This window comes from Phoenix dactylifera, unplaced genomic scaffold (assembly GCF_009389715.1).
Source record: "Phoenix dactylifera cultivar Barhee BC4 unplaced genomic scaffold, palm_55x_up_171113_PBpolish2nd_filt_p 000447F, whole genome shotgun sequence".
NCBI lineage: Eukaryota > Viridiplantae > Streptophyta > Magnoliopsida > Arecales > Arecaceae > Phoenix > Phoenix dactylifera.
Genome location: NW_024067879.1, coordinates 370,549 through 383,528, shown reverse-complemented (window position 1 = coordinate 383,528; position 12,980 = coordinate 370,549). Strand labels below are relative to the sequence as shown.

Genomic DNA, 12,980 nt, shown 5'->3' with positions numbered 1-12,980 from the left:
GGATGGAGCCTATCATGTAGGTTGAGTAAGGCAAGCATGCTGACCACCAAATAGATTGGCTTCACTGGTGTATTCTTCATCTGAACATCATTCTTGCTGTAGTGATGTCATTTTCTTCCTCACTGCTGGAAAGAAACAAACTCAGACAGGCTATTGGCCTCCAAATTTTGTATATTTTTATTGCTTTGTGGATATCATTGTCCAAGCATCAAGTGATTGAATCCATGCCCTCACAGAATTAAAATCTTGGCATTTCATCAATATAACACCATACATTACCTGGATCCATATTTGCACAAATGCTTCATTTTAAGAAGGAAAGAGAAGTTTTAGAAGTATGGGTACAAAGAGATGTGAAGGTTTGAAAACTGCCTTCTGTTTAATTTGAGTTCATTATTAAACAAAATATAGATCAAATTTAAGAAACTAAATCATTGAAGTGCCAACCTATGTGTTTCTTTCTTTTCTTTCCTTGTTTTTTTTTTCTTTGGAGCAAATACCTATGTGTTAATGTTCGTTGAAACTACAGCCAACTGACCTCCATGATGGGAACAAACACAACTTCGAGGCTCGAGCTATTGGTTAGAACATTCTCTAGTCACAGTGGATCCTGAATTCAAATGCAGATGAGAGGACCGACTTTTTCTATTTCTTTTCTTTCTTTTTTTTTTTTTGCCCTTTTATAGAGAGGGAAGAGGGGGCTCAGTATGAGCTTTGAGTTAGCTTGCTGAAAAGAGTTTAAATTAGCATATCGCAGCCACCCACCTCCTATTATTATGATTGCCAAGTAATCTCCATATTTTGTTGGGTAAGCAAATCAAGTTATCATCAGATTAATCCTGAACTTTTTGGATTAAGTAATTCATGAACTTTTATGTTGGGGACAGTATGATCTGTACTCATATTTAAAGATATCTTCTTCTTGTTGATTTGTTGATTTAGTCAGTCCTGAAGTTGGGACCAAGATTCTATTTCTTTGGCACAAAATAACTATTCCATATGGATGGAAAACATACAGATAGTTTTAATGAACTTAGGAGAAAGTGCACTTATCTTTATAACTTGCCTTGAGCATTTGATCTCAAAGTATCCACTTAGGCTTTATTCCTTGGGTGCAGGACAAAAAAAAGAAGGGGCCCAAATTACACCTCTTTTTCCTACAAACTTCAGCATCCATTACAACCTTAATTATCTTGATAAGATGTCATTTCTCCCACTCCATCATGTCCTTTTCCTTGTATTTAAACGCTTTACACTTCACCATCTTTATTTTTATCCTAAGAACAGAGCCCAACTCCCCCCACAGCATATCTGAAAGCTGTAATTTCTTAAGTCAATCAATATCCTCAAGTCTCTACAATATTATAAGACTCCCCAACCATCCAACTTTATTTGGACCTTCGTGTATGGCAAAGTCTATCTCTGCTGCAACCCAAAAGGCTAAGGTATTCCTTCTCTTCCTCAACTCATCATTTCTGCTGCTAATTCTCTTCCTCCTTACTACCTGTCTCCACCCTCCTAATTCTTTTCTCCATCAACTCGCAAAGGCCATCATCAGAGATGACTCGACTGAGTCTCCTGATGTCTCCACTGGGGACTGCAATGGCCTCCATAGATGTGAAAATTATGAGGCAAAATGCATCTACTTGGCATCCCAAGCCGGATGTGATCCTGAAGGATATATTAACTACCTCTATCTCTTCTACTGTTTCTATGGTGAATATCCCGTGCTCGGTTACACACTGCTAATTTTATGGCTTGTCTTGCTATTCTACCTTCTGGGTAACACTGCTGCCAATTATTTCTGCTCAAACTTAGAGAACTTATCAAGGCTTCTGAAGCTTCCCCCCACCATTGCTGGAGTTACACTTCTCTCGCTAGGCAATGGAGCTCCTGATGCCTTCTCTGGCATGGTCTCCTTCATGGGGACTGGTTCCAATGTCATAGGCCTCAACAGCATCTTAGGTGGTGCTTTCTTTGTGTCATGCGTGGTTGTAGGCATCATAAGCTTCTGCATAGGCCCTTGCGAGGTCTCTATTGATAAGTGGAGCTTCATAAGAGACGTTTGCTTCCTCCTCTTTGTTCTTCTGCTTTTACTGGCAATCATCATCATAGGAAAGATCAATGTATGGTTTGCAATGGCTTTCACTTCCCTCTACTTGGTCTATGTGCTCCTCGTATCTATCAGGCATCTCGTTTGGAAGGAAGATGAGGAGAAGGCAACCTTTGATGGTGATAAAATGAACTTCCTCTCATTCCAAACAATGGAGCATGGTGTATTAGGAGCTCCTCTTTTGGAACCAATTTCGACAGCGAAAGAAGGCTTATGGAGCAATGAACATGAGACTGCCGAGAGCTGTTCTAAGTTCAATCCATTTGCTTCCTGCTGCTGTGGTAAAATTCTGTACTTATTGGAACTACCTCTGTATCTTCCAAGGAGATTAACCATCCCAGATGTTAGCAAGGAAAGATGGTCGAAACCAATTGCAGTTACTTCAGTGACAGTGGCACCAATTATTTTAACAGCTCTCTGGGATTCCAATTGGAAGGAAAAGAGCTCAGAGGAAAGGTTGGTGATGTATCTCTTTGGTGGTATAGTAGGAATGTCTCTAGGAATTGCTGCATTTGTGAAGACTAAGAAGGATAGACCTCCAACAAGGTTTCTATTTCCTTGGCTTGCAGGTGGCTTCCTCATGAGTGTCATCTGGACTTACATTATTGCTCAAGAGTTGGTCTCTCTCTTGGTTTCTCTTGGGCATGTCTTGGATGTAAGTCCTTCAGTTCTAGGGCTCACTGTCCTAGCCTGGGGTAACTCCTTAGGGGACTTGATTGCTAATGTGGCTGTGGCATTGAATGGGGGACCTGGTGGGGCCCAAGTGGCAATGTCTGGCTGCTATGGTGGGCCCATCTTCAACACCTTGGTTGGCCTTGGTCTCTCCCTTGTCTTCTCCTCATGGACTGAGCTCCCCTCTCCCATGGTGATCCCAGGGGACCCCTCCCTTCTTCAGACCCTGGGGTTTCTGATTGGTGGCCTTCTGTGGGCCCTGGTGATGTTGCCTAAGAGAGGCATGAAGCCTGACAGGGTTCTAGGCAGTGGGCTCCTATCTATCTATCTATGTTTTCTGATCTTAAGGTTTGCAGAGTCTCTTGGGCTACTTCAGCCTGGGGGCAAAACTGGTCCCATTGGTGCAATAAATTCGTAAGGATTTTCTATTTCTTTAATGTGTTCTGTTCATCATTGAAGCATAAAATGTAAATTGATATCTGCTCTCTTAGTTTCCTCTGTGGTTTCTTACTCCATGGTACTTATTGGGTGCTTATGTGGCTGTAACAAAAAAGTTGGTTGAAGAGCATCTTTCTCAGCTGTATGCTGAAACAATATTTGTATTTGCCTTTCCAATAGATGCAATAGAATGCTTATGCCACCTTTTCAAGATCCACTTCATTTTGACAAAAGAAGAGGAAGATTCATATCACTCTGAATCCCAAAATGTTTTTGTAGAATATAAGCTCCACAACTTCACTGTTCCCTCACAACCTAAACAAGTTAGGTAAAGGATTCAACTTCTTGGATGTCTGATGTTTTTGCAAATGCAAGTAAGGTTGCATTTTGGGGGATAGCCAGACAATCTAACTTCAACTAATTTCTGACATCCTTTGTTATCATATATTAGGGCCCTCAACTCACGCAACCTCCTACAGTCACAAAAAAAAAAAAAAAAAAGGAACTCATGCAACCTCCTCATTATGTAGTGTGAAACTTAGAAGCAACATCCTTCCAAAATATAGTTTGACATGGGCTCTAAGCTGACCGAGCCCTTGAGTCTGGCGAAACAATTTTGGACTCGGGTTAGGTACGGTGTGGCTTTGATAATTGTAAGATCGGGTAAGGATCGGATAATTTGTAAATTAGGTTTGGTTTAGCTGAATCCTACCCCTGATTTACTGAAAATTTTTGTTGCAAGGTTACATGGAGTAGCTTATTCCATCAGAAAACAAATGGAATTGCCTAGGGATCGAGACTAAGGAAATTCCAATCTCCAATTCTTCTACTGGAAAAAGTTGGATTTTTCAGCAAACATGAGATATCACATTAGGCTACCAAGCTTCCCTTGTGCCGAAGTCAATTGAAAGTCGAAGATTACGACATGCGCCTACCTTGAAGCTGACGTTTGGCATCTTTGTCTTAAGAAAGACTTTCGGCATCTTGAGTGTCCAATATCTTCCATAGGTTCATGCATCGGTGTCAATTGTTGGTGGACTCCTAGAGCTAAGCCAGCCAAGCAGTACTTGGTATCTCTGAAAGCAGCAGGAGAATAATTTACAGTTCACATGCTCATTCTATTTGTGGACCCATTTTTCTTGAAGTTTTGGACAATAGGCATATGCCTTCAACCCCACAATATCAGCATATTTCATAAAATAATGCAAATGCGAGATGTATCAAGGTCTAATTAGCATTTAGTCATCCTTTGCCACATGTCGGCGAGGTCACTTCCTCTAATTAGGCCATTGCAAAGTAGAGGCTCATCTATGTAATGCATCATGATTGCATTCTTGCTGAAATAGGAATTCAGAAAGCAGAATCCAAATGCTTGAGATGAAGCCTGGTTTTTGTTGTTGATGTGTAATTGTCAGCAGTGGTCCTCAGCTTGTCTGAGAAAGCAAAGTCTTTGACATCTTTATGGCAGCCATAAGGACTAGTTGTCACTCTCATCATAAAAGGTGATCTTAAGTAGGCAGATAGCCAACGTTGGGGACATGAATGAGAAGGTGAAGTATCATATCGTTACATGAAGTTGGTTGGTACTTATTAGAATGGCTAGCTTGAGATATGAATGATAGGTCATTCCTCCTTTTGTGCCAAATTGGACTTTCGAGTAAATTTCAGGCATCGAAGAAGGATTCAGAAGATAAATATCATAAAGTCAAAAAACAAGTTGGTGAATGATCATCACCATGCGTCGAAGTCCTGATCGATTGAGACCATACAGTCGAGATACCGATCCAGGGAACTTCCATATCAAACAATAAGCTATGTTTCACTTTATCCTTAGCTGCTTATGCCATGAGTTGCTGATACAGGTTCTTCAACCTGAATCAAACAAGCCAGATAGAAAACAAACATAGCATGAGGGTGGAAGGCTGTCAAGGAGAGAAGACCAGATCTCAATAACTTGTGGCCCCAGCTCTGTAATAGATAAGGAGGCCAGATAATGGTGGTCCTGTAGTGCTGGAGTCTTTTCAGTTTTGGTAATAATGTAGCCACTCTGTCGACTAATTTATGGTGGGAGTACAGTAGGATATGACATGGTCCCACTCACTCCAAGCAATTATTGGCTCAGGCCAATCAGTGGGATCTCCACAAAACCTCAAGGTCCCCAAAACAATGATCCAAAAGAGACTGGAAATTTGGAACAGCAGATGGTTATCAAGTGATGGGTCCCTGAGTGGTAGTTTGCACTGAGCTGGGGAAGGCACTTGTAATCACAAAAAAAAGAAACTGGGGAAGGCACTAACTAGGGTGGTGTGCTCTGGTGTGTGAAGGATATGTCTTTTGGAAGTGGAATTTACTGAAATAATGGTCCATATGGGTACCACTGCTGATCTGTAGCCAGGTAAGGTACTCTGTGTTGGCTTAGCATGATATGGCCACTATTGCTGAGGCTGATATATGAACACAATTCCAACTCTCCATGTCAATGGAAGTTGATCAATGGCCTCAAGAAGTACTTTCTAAAAATAGAAACAATGGTGAGACCAAAAGGTTCAGAGAACATTTAGGATAGAATGGATAAAAAGCAGGTTGATGAATAAAGAGAAGTTTTCTTTTTTCTTTTTTGTTTGCTATAAGGAAGATAGAAACTTCAATGAGAATGATGTGCTCTGGTGTGTGAAGGATATGTCTATTGGAAGTGGAACTTACTGAAATAATGATCCATTTGGGTACCACTGGTGATCTCTAGCAAGCTAAGGTACTCTGTGTGGGCTTATCATGATATGGCAACCATTGCTGAGGCTGGTATGTGAACAAAATTCCAACTCTGCATGTCAATGGAAGTTGATCAATGGCCTCAAAGAAGTACTTTCTAAAAATATAAACAATGGTGAGACCCAAAGGTTCAGAGAACATTTAGGATAGAATGGATAAAAAGCAGGTTGATGGATAAAGAGAAGTTTTTTTTTTCTTTTCTTCTATAAGGAAGATAGAAACTTCAAATTAAAGTAGCATGGTTATGGCCATGAAAAGCCCATAAGTTAAGCTAGCTTCAAAAAGATATAAACAAAAATTTTGAACAAAAAGGAAAAGGAATAAGACTTTTTAAAAACAGACATGCACCAGCCGGGAATCGAACCCGGGTCTGTACCGTGGCAGGGTACTATTCTACCACTAGACCACTGGTGCAAGTGATGGATGTCACATCTATCATTTCTCTACATCTATCACCCACAAGATGATGGATGTCAATTTGGAGAGGCTAACCGGTAGGTGGCAGGGCACTGTGATGGGTCTTTTCTTGTCTCATGGCATCATAGTTATTCAATGAACTGTGTAACCCTTCCAAGTGCTCATGTATTATCCAATCAATTATTTGTGAGACATGGTAAAAAAGAAGAGATAGATGTAATTCCGAAGAGGCTGGAGTTATTAGTAGATGTAAGGGCCATGGTGCCATGTTAAATTGGCAAATTTTTATTCAAATATAACTTTGTCGACAAGTGTTACTTATGGTGATCGGTCTATAGTTATTTTGCTAAATCAAAAAATTAAAACTTTTTGGGCTGGCTAAGGTTCGTAATACCATATAAACCATGTAACTTGGTGCATCTTTGCCTTGCATTGACTAATTGTTTTAGTATGGTGGTCATGTGTGGAGGGTTAAACATTTTAAAGTTCAATTACCATAACTTTTAAAGTTCAACCATCCTCTCAGTGCTAAAAACTTTGGATTTTTTTGCATGAATACTCTCCTAAATATGAAATTTTACATTAATATCATTTCAAAATTGATGTTTGCATGTATACCCTCGTAAAACACTTGTTTTACTATTCTACTTTTTTGTCCTTGTCTTTTCATATGCACCCATATCATCTAACGCCATTAAAAAATTAACGATTTTAAATTAAAATGACTAAAATATTCTTAATGGGTAGATGTGCAAAAAGAAACATTATAAAATGATCGCGATGGAGGACAAAAAAGTAATTTTATTTTTTTTTTATTTTTTAATAAAATAATATGGTTTTTATTAACGGTGTTAGAACAACCGTTATATGAGGGGCATTTGTGCAAAAACAGTATTTTATGAGGGTATAGAAATAAATATAAATTTAAGAGGGTATTAACACAAATTTGAATTTTTTAGAAGGGGATTCATGCAAAAAAACAAAAAAACCCCAAAAACTTCCTGGCTTCAGCAAAAAACAGGGGATTCGCATTAGGTGGGCTGGGCCGGATCCAAGCTTGTCCGAAGCTGGGCCGCCGTCCTTTGTACTTGCCCAAATCTGAGCCCGGCCCATGGCCAAGACCAACCCAATGTTTTCCCCGAAGACTTTTGCCTTTGGTTTTTTCCTCTTCGGTTTCTCCTTCTCAAGTAATACCAGTTAATGTTCTCAACAAAAATTTCCGCCCCTCCCCTCCCTTTGCTCCATAATTCCATGCGACGTATTAACTAAAGCCTCAAAGGTTTTAGATTACTCGGCATAGTAGTGTGCATCTCGTGTTGTTTTCTTGTGATTTACTTAGATTTTTTTTTCTTGATCTAAGGATATCATTGTTGGCTGCAGCAAACTTGATAGGAAAAAGCCAATGAATTTGGTCATAAAGATGGACTTGTTTTAAACTCAAAAGATGATCTTGACCTCTTAGCATGAGGCCTCTCTGTTTTTTTCCCCTCTTTTTTCTTTTTCTTTCTTTTATTTTATTTGGTACAAGAGGTTCCATCCATTTATTAATAAATAAGATATATATATATATATATATATATATATATATATATATATATATATATATATATATATATATATATATATATATATATATATATATATATAGAGAGAGAGAGAGAGAGAGAGAGAGAGAGAGAGAGAGAGAGAGAGAGAGAGAGAGAGATTTTCTATTCTTTAAGTTAGGTAATAGACAGTGACTAAACTCTAAGCTTAGGTAAATGCTAAATATATTTAGGATGAGCACATATACCTAGTCATACATTATATTCTTCGGTGGGATTAACTGCACTAAAGTAAACACAACCTATGCTTGTCCAAGTCCAATCCTTTGAAACAAGGCAGGCAATAGTGGTGGGCCGTATAAGCAGCCATTCAGTTGGCCGTCCCATTTGCTTCTCTAAATACATGCTTGGCCTGAAAGGCTCATCTTTCAGTATTTTAGAAGGTTGGCACCAAAAAAAAAACAAAGAAAGAAAGAATGAAAGAAAGAAAGAAAGATCTCATTTAGGGGTGTAACTTAAGCTGAGTTAACTGAATCCAACCCATCCTATAATTGGCTTGGGTTGGGCCAATGCAAGTCCAACATGGATTAGATTAAGGTTGATACTTGTAGCAATTCATCTCAACTTCAATTTCTATAGTGGAGAGCCTGACCTAACTAGACTTTACGCTCCCAACCTGAGCAATATCCAAACATAACTCTTATAAGATTAAGTTTGAGGTCTAACCTAGGTCATACCTATTTTGTACCAGTCCTTCTCAACCCTCCTAATCATAGTGATCTTTGGATTGAGGAATTTTGGTGTCAACCTGGCTTTGGCCTTGGGGTGGTTTGTTTTGCCCTCAGGTTGGGTTTGGTATATGTTCTATGTTCGAGTTCAACTTAAGCTGACCCTATTACCCTACCTTCATAAGTTGTTCTACTAACCTTGACACAAATAAGTTGGGTATACTTGAATATACCTAAGACCAAGAATTTGGTTAATAAGCACTAAGTTTATCCTTGAATCATCATCATATGGGGATGCAGGGGAAATAGGACTAGATTGAACATAATTTGACCTAACAAGATTAGATTTAGATTTTTTCCCTTTTTTGTTGGGATAGAGGAATAAATAGGAAGATGAGGAGACAAATTATCAATAGTAATATTATTTTGAGAAATAATTATCATAATGATTCAAAAGGCTAGTCCTCACCCATAAAACTCAAACATGATCATTTTTGGACCAAAGCCAACCTTAGTTCAAGGTAAATGATCGATTCTAATACAGAAAAAGAAAATGCCTATCAGTAGATTAATCATTAGATTCCAACCTTAGTTCAAGGTAAATACAGATTGGTAAGTAAGCGCAAACAGTACAAATCTCTTTCTTTATTCAAGCCTCTTTCTAGTCGCTCGGACTCTTGTTGTAGTGTGAGCCATGGCGAGTCTCAAAGGCAAAAGAAGTCAAGTTACTTGCTGCCGTCCTCGGCTCTGCTACCAAAGAAAAGTAGGCTCCTAATAGGTCAAGCTGGACTCTAATCTGATCTGAACTTCTTGCATCATTAGTACCAAAATATAGCGTATCGTAAGAGAATCTAACCATGCTGTAGGCTTAGTACCAAAAACAGGGATCCTCTCGTGATTCAAGGGCCCAATATATCTAGTGTTCCTGCTTATCTTTGAAATCAAATGATAGGGTGGAGAATTTCTGTCCTCATTCCTTTGACTAGATCTATATGACATAAGTTTCCTAAATCAAAGTCTACAAATGATCAATAGATTTTATAGTCTGTCCATTTTTTTTAAAAAAAATTATTATGTTTGGGCGCGAGTACTTGAGCCTCTCTGAGCATGTGCCTTATAGCAGTAATATCAAGACAAATATTCCATTGCGGCTGACATGGAATTGGGTAAAACCGCTGAATAAAGAAAGAATAAGTGAATAAAAAATACAGCTGTTTCCTCAAAAAGAGGAAAGGGAATTGATATAAAAAAAAAGTTGTTTCCAGGTGAGCAAGTTGTCCTTTCCGAGGTGAGTACGAGATGAAGGCATCCTAACTCACTCCTGATCTTTTTCTTTGTTTTTTTTTTGGTACAATATATTATCTCACTCCTATGCAGTGTACGAATAGAAGGACTTGGCGAGGCTAGCTGGTTACAGGATTAGCGACCTATTGGAGTCGGGCGAGAGTCGGTGGAGAGAGGGCTTGATCCGGAAGGTTTTTGGAGAGCAGTTGGCAGAGATGATCCTGCCTCTACCGGTTCCTGCCTGGGTAGAGCCTGACCGGTTAGTGTGGGTGCCGATGGGGCGGTCGTAGGTGCAAGCCAGGGGTCTTCATCACCTGTTCAGCGAGAAGCCTGCTCAGCAGATTGAGGGAGGATGGATCTAGAGGATGAGGATTCACCCTCGTGTGGCGCTCTTCATCTGGAAGGTGGCATGGGTGTGCCTACTGACTAGGAGCTTGCTAGCACGGCGAGGTATGAGGATTACTCAGTCTTGTGAGGTGTGCATGGATTCTGAGGAGACTATTGATTATGTGCTGCTACACTGCCCTAGGGCCAGGAAAATTTGGAGTAGATCATCTGTTCCGTTGCCTCACTCGGTGGCGATGGTACAAAACCTGATTCATATGTTGAGGACCTTAGACCGGAGGCCCAGCACTGTTGGGGGGGATCTTTACAGCATACTTGGCTTATTATATTTAGCTGGATAGGAATGCTGGTTTGTTTGAGGGCGGGTGGGATTCCTCGAGGACAATGGGGGACAGAGCTATAGTCCATGGAGGTTACTACTATCGCCGCTTGGTCCACTTTCGGGATGGCCAGGGACATCTGGAGTACTTTTTCCACTGTTATAGCATCCACGTTCGCCCTAGTTCATTGGGTGCTCCTACTTCTTGGTCATCTCAAAGTGAACTTCGACGGTAGTAGGTCGGCGAACAGTGTGTCTGGAGGAGTGCGATTTGTGATTAGAGATCACCTAAGCAGACTGGTAGCAGCTAGTGGCCGGTGCACGCCTAGACTTATGGTGATTGGGGCGGAGCTTCGGGCAGCCTGGGAGGGCATATCCTATGCGAGGCAGGTACTTGGTACTGCGCGGGTGTGCCTCGAGAGAGATTCTACTATGGAGTTTGACTGGATCCAAGAAGGGGACAGATTTGGAGATGGGCATCCTATCATCTGGGAGGCTTGCAGATTGGTTCAGAAGATGAGCGACTTTCAGGCAGCCCATGTATTTCGGCAGGCGAACCGGGCAGCAGACTGGGTCGCCTCCTTTATCGCTCAACACACTGGGGATTTTCTTTGGACATCCGCAATAGATATATCCATTTCTTTGTACTCTTTATTTTCTCATGATTTGGCAGGATGGATTTACGTTAGAGCTATATGAATTGTCGTTTTCATCAAAAAAAAAAAAAAAAGAAAAAGAAAAGGGGGGGCTACAGAGGAATTTTATTGGCGTTTGGCAGAAGAACCAGCAGAGAGTCAAGCAGCATCACATCATTTCACAAACCCACATGCTTCGCACCATCCAGGAACTTTCTGCAAGCTCTGGATCCCATGGGGAAAAAACCTAGACATCTGGTTGCATGCATCAACCATGGAAGTGTTTTTGATACTTCGGAAGAGTTTTGGGTCTTCTGGCGGGATGAATGGAAACAGAATACGTCTTTAGAAAACAGTCGAAGAGTTTCCTTTCAAATGGAATGGCTGGGTTTTGGCAGTTGGCATGGAACTGTATAACTTCAAGGTGCATGCCTCGAAGCTAGCATATGGTGATTAGTTTGCTAGGCCAAGGCATGATAAGGTTCAAACTTATGATTGATTCTAAGTTGGACTGAGTTCCGCAGGTGGAGCTTGCCTCTCACTCTCTCTCTTTCTCCCTCTTTATATATATATATATATATTGATTGATTGTAAGTTGGATTGAGTTCTGCAGGTGGATCTCTCTCTCTCTCTCTCTCTCTCTCTCTCTCTCTCTCTCTCTCTCTATATATATATATATATATATATATATGTGTGTATGTATGTATTTATGTATGTATGTATGTATATGTGTGTGTGTGTGTGTGTGTGTGTGTGTGTGTGTGTGTGTGTGTGTGTAAAGAGATAGAGAGAGAGTTGGATTGAATTCTAGAGGTTAGGTTTGATGTTTTAAACTATTCTTCGCTGGTTTATCCATGTGAGGCTTACCTTTTGTTAGACCACTACTACTTGACTGTTTAAGATAATCGAGCCAAGGTTTAATTCGAGAGGGCCACCTAGATCCACAATTCAGTTTGGATTGGTTCTTTGTTGGATTTTGCTGAACTTTGCGCATGAGAGTGCAAATAGATCATCTCAACTCTTCATCTAACATGATCCATGTATGAGCTAAATAATGGTGGGATCTTGGTATAGTAACCGGCTAATCGGATCGAAAAGTCGGTGAATTGGCACCCTATCTGGTTGGATTATGATGTTGGACCATGTCTGCATTTGATCTGGTGAAAACCAGATCGAGCCGGGCAGTTTTTAACAAGACCACAAATCAATCGACTTTTAGAAAACCCAATTAGGTCAAAAAGAAAAATCTTTGTTAACCGCAAGAATCCAAGCTCCTGACCAGAGGATATTTAAGAAACCTTTCAACCACCAAGGCATGATTTAAAATTGTTTATACTTGATGATTTAGTATACTTTATATATATATAAATATATTGTTGCAAGAATTAATTTAGATTTGTTGTAAGAGGTATTTGGACTAGTGACTCAATTGCCCGAGCCCTTGACTAGGTAATTAGTTTCAGTTTAACAAGTCTTGGATTCAGTTTAGAGGTTACCAATTAATCAGTGGGTTTAGATGGGTTGGATAAGTTTTCAAGTTAGGTCCATATTCAAGTTAGGCTTTCGTCGAGTTTAGATTTTTTTTTCCTAAGCTTATCGTGACATGTTACTATACTTGTTACTTGTATGAGATCATGAAATTGTTGATTGCCACTCAAATTGGGAGACATTTAAGTCATCTTTTTGGTGATGAATGTATAGCATTAGCACAAATAA

General features: G+C 40.0%; 1 protein-coding gene and 1 non-coding gene across 2 annotated transcripts; one reads left to right on the top strand and one right to left on the bottom strand.

Annotated features, from left to right (window-relative positions):
- Positions 1 to 1,292: 1,292 nt before the first annotated feature.
- Positions 1,293 to 3,438, top strand: LOC103722804 (cation/calcium exchanger 1-like). Its single transcript, XM_026799849.2, has one exon. The coding sequence runs from the start codon at positions 1,407 to 1,409 to the stop codon at positions 3,201 to 3,203; it is 1,797 nt and encodes a 598-aa protein (XP_026655650.2). The 5' UTR covers positions 1,293 to 1,406; the 3' UTR covers positions 3,204 to 3,438.
- Positions 3,439 to 6,335: 2,897 nt separating this feature from the next.
- On the bottom strand, positions 6,336 to 6,406 carry TRNAG-GCC. Its single transcript has one exon. It is a non-coding gene; the product is annotated as a tRNA-Gly (tRNA).
- Between the last annotated feature and the right edge of the window lie 6,574 nt (positions 6,407 to 12,980).

Bases quoted from the DNA above. Each gene is read 5' to 3' on its own strand.
- LOC103722804 (XM_026799849.2), top strand. From the start codon at position 1,407: ATGGCAAAGTCTATCTCTGCTGCAACCCAAAAGGCTAAGGTATTCCTT.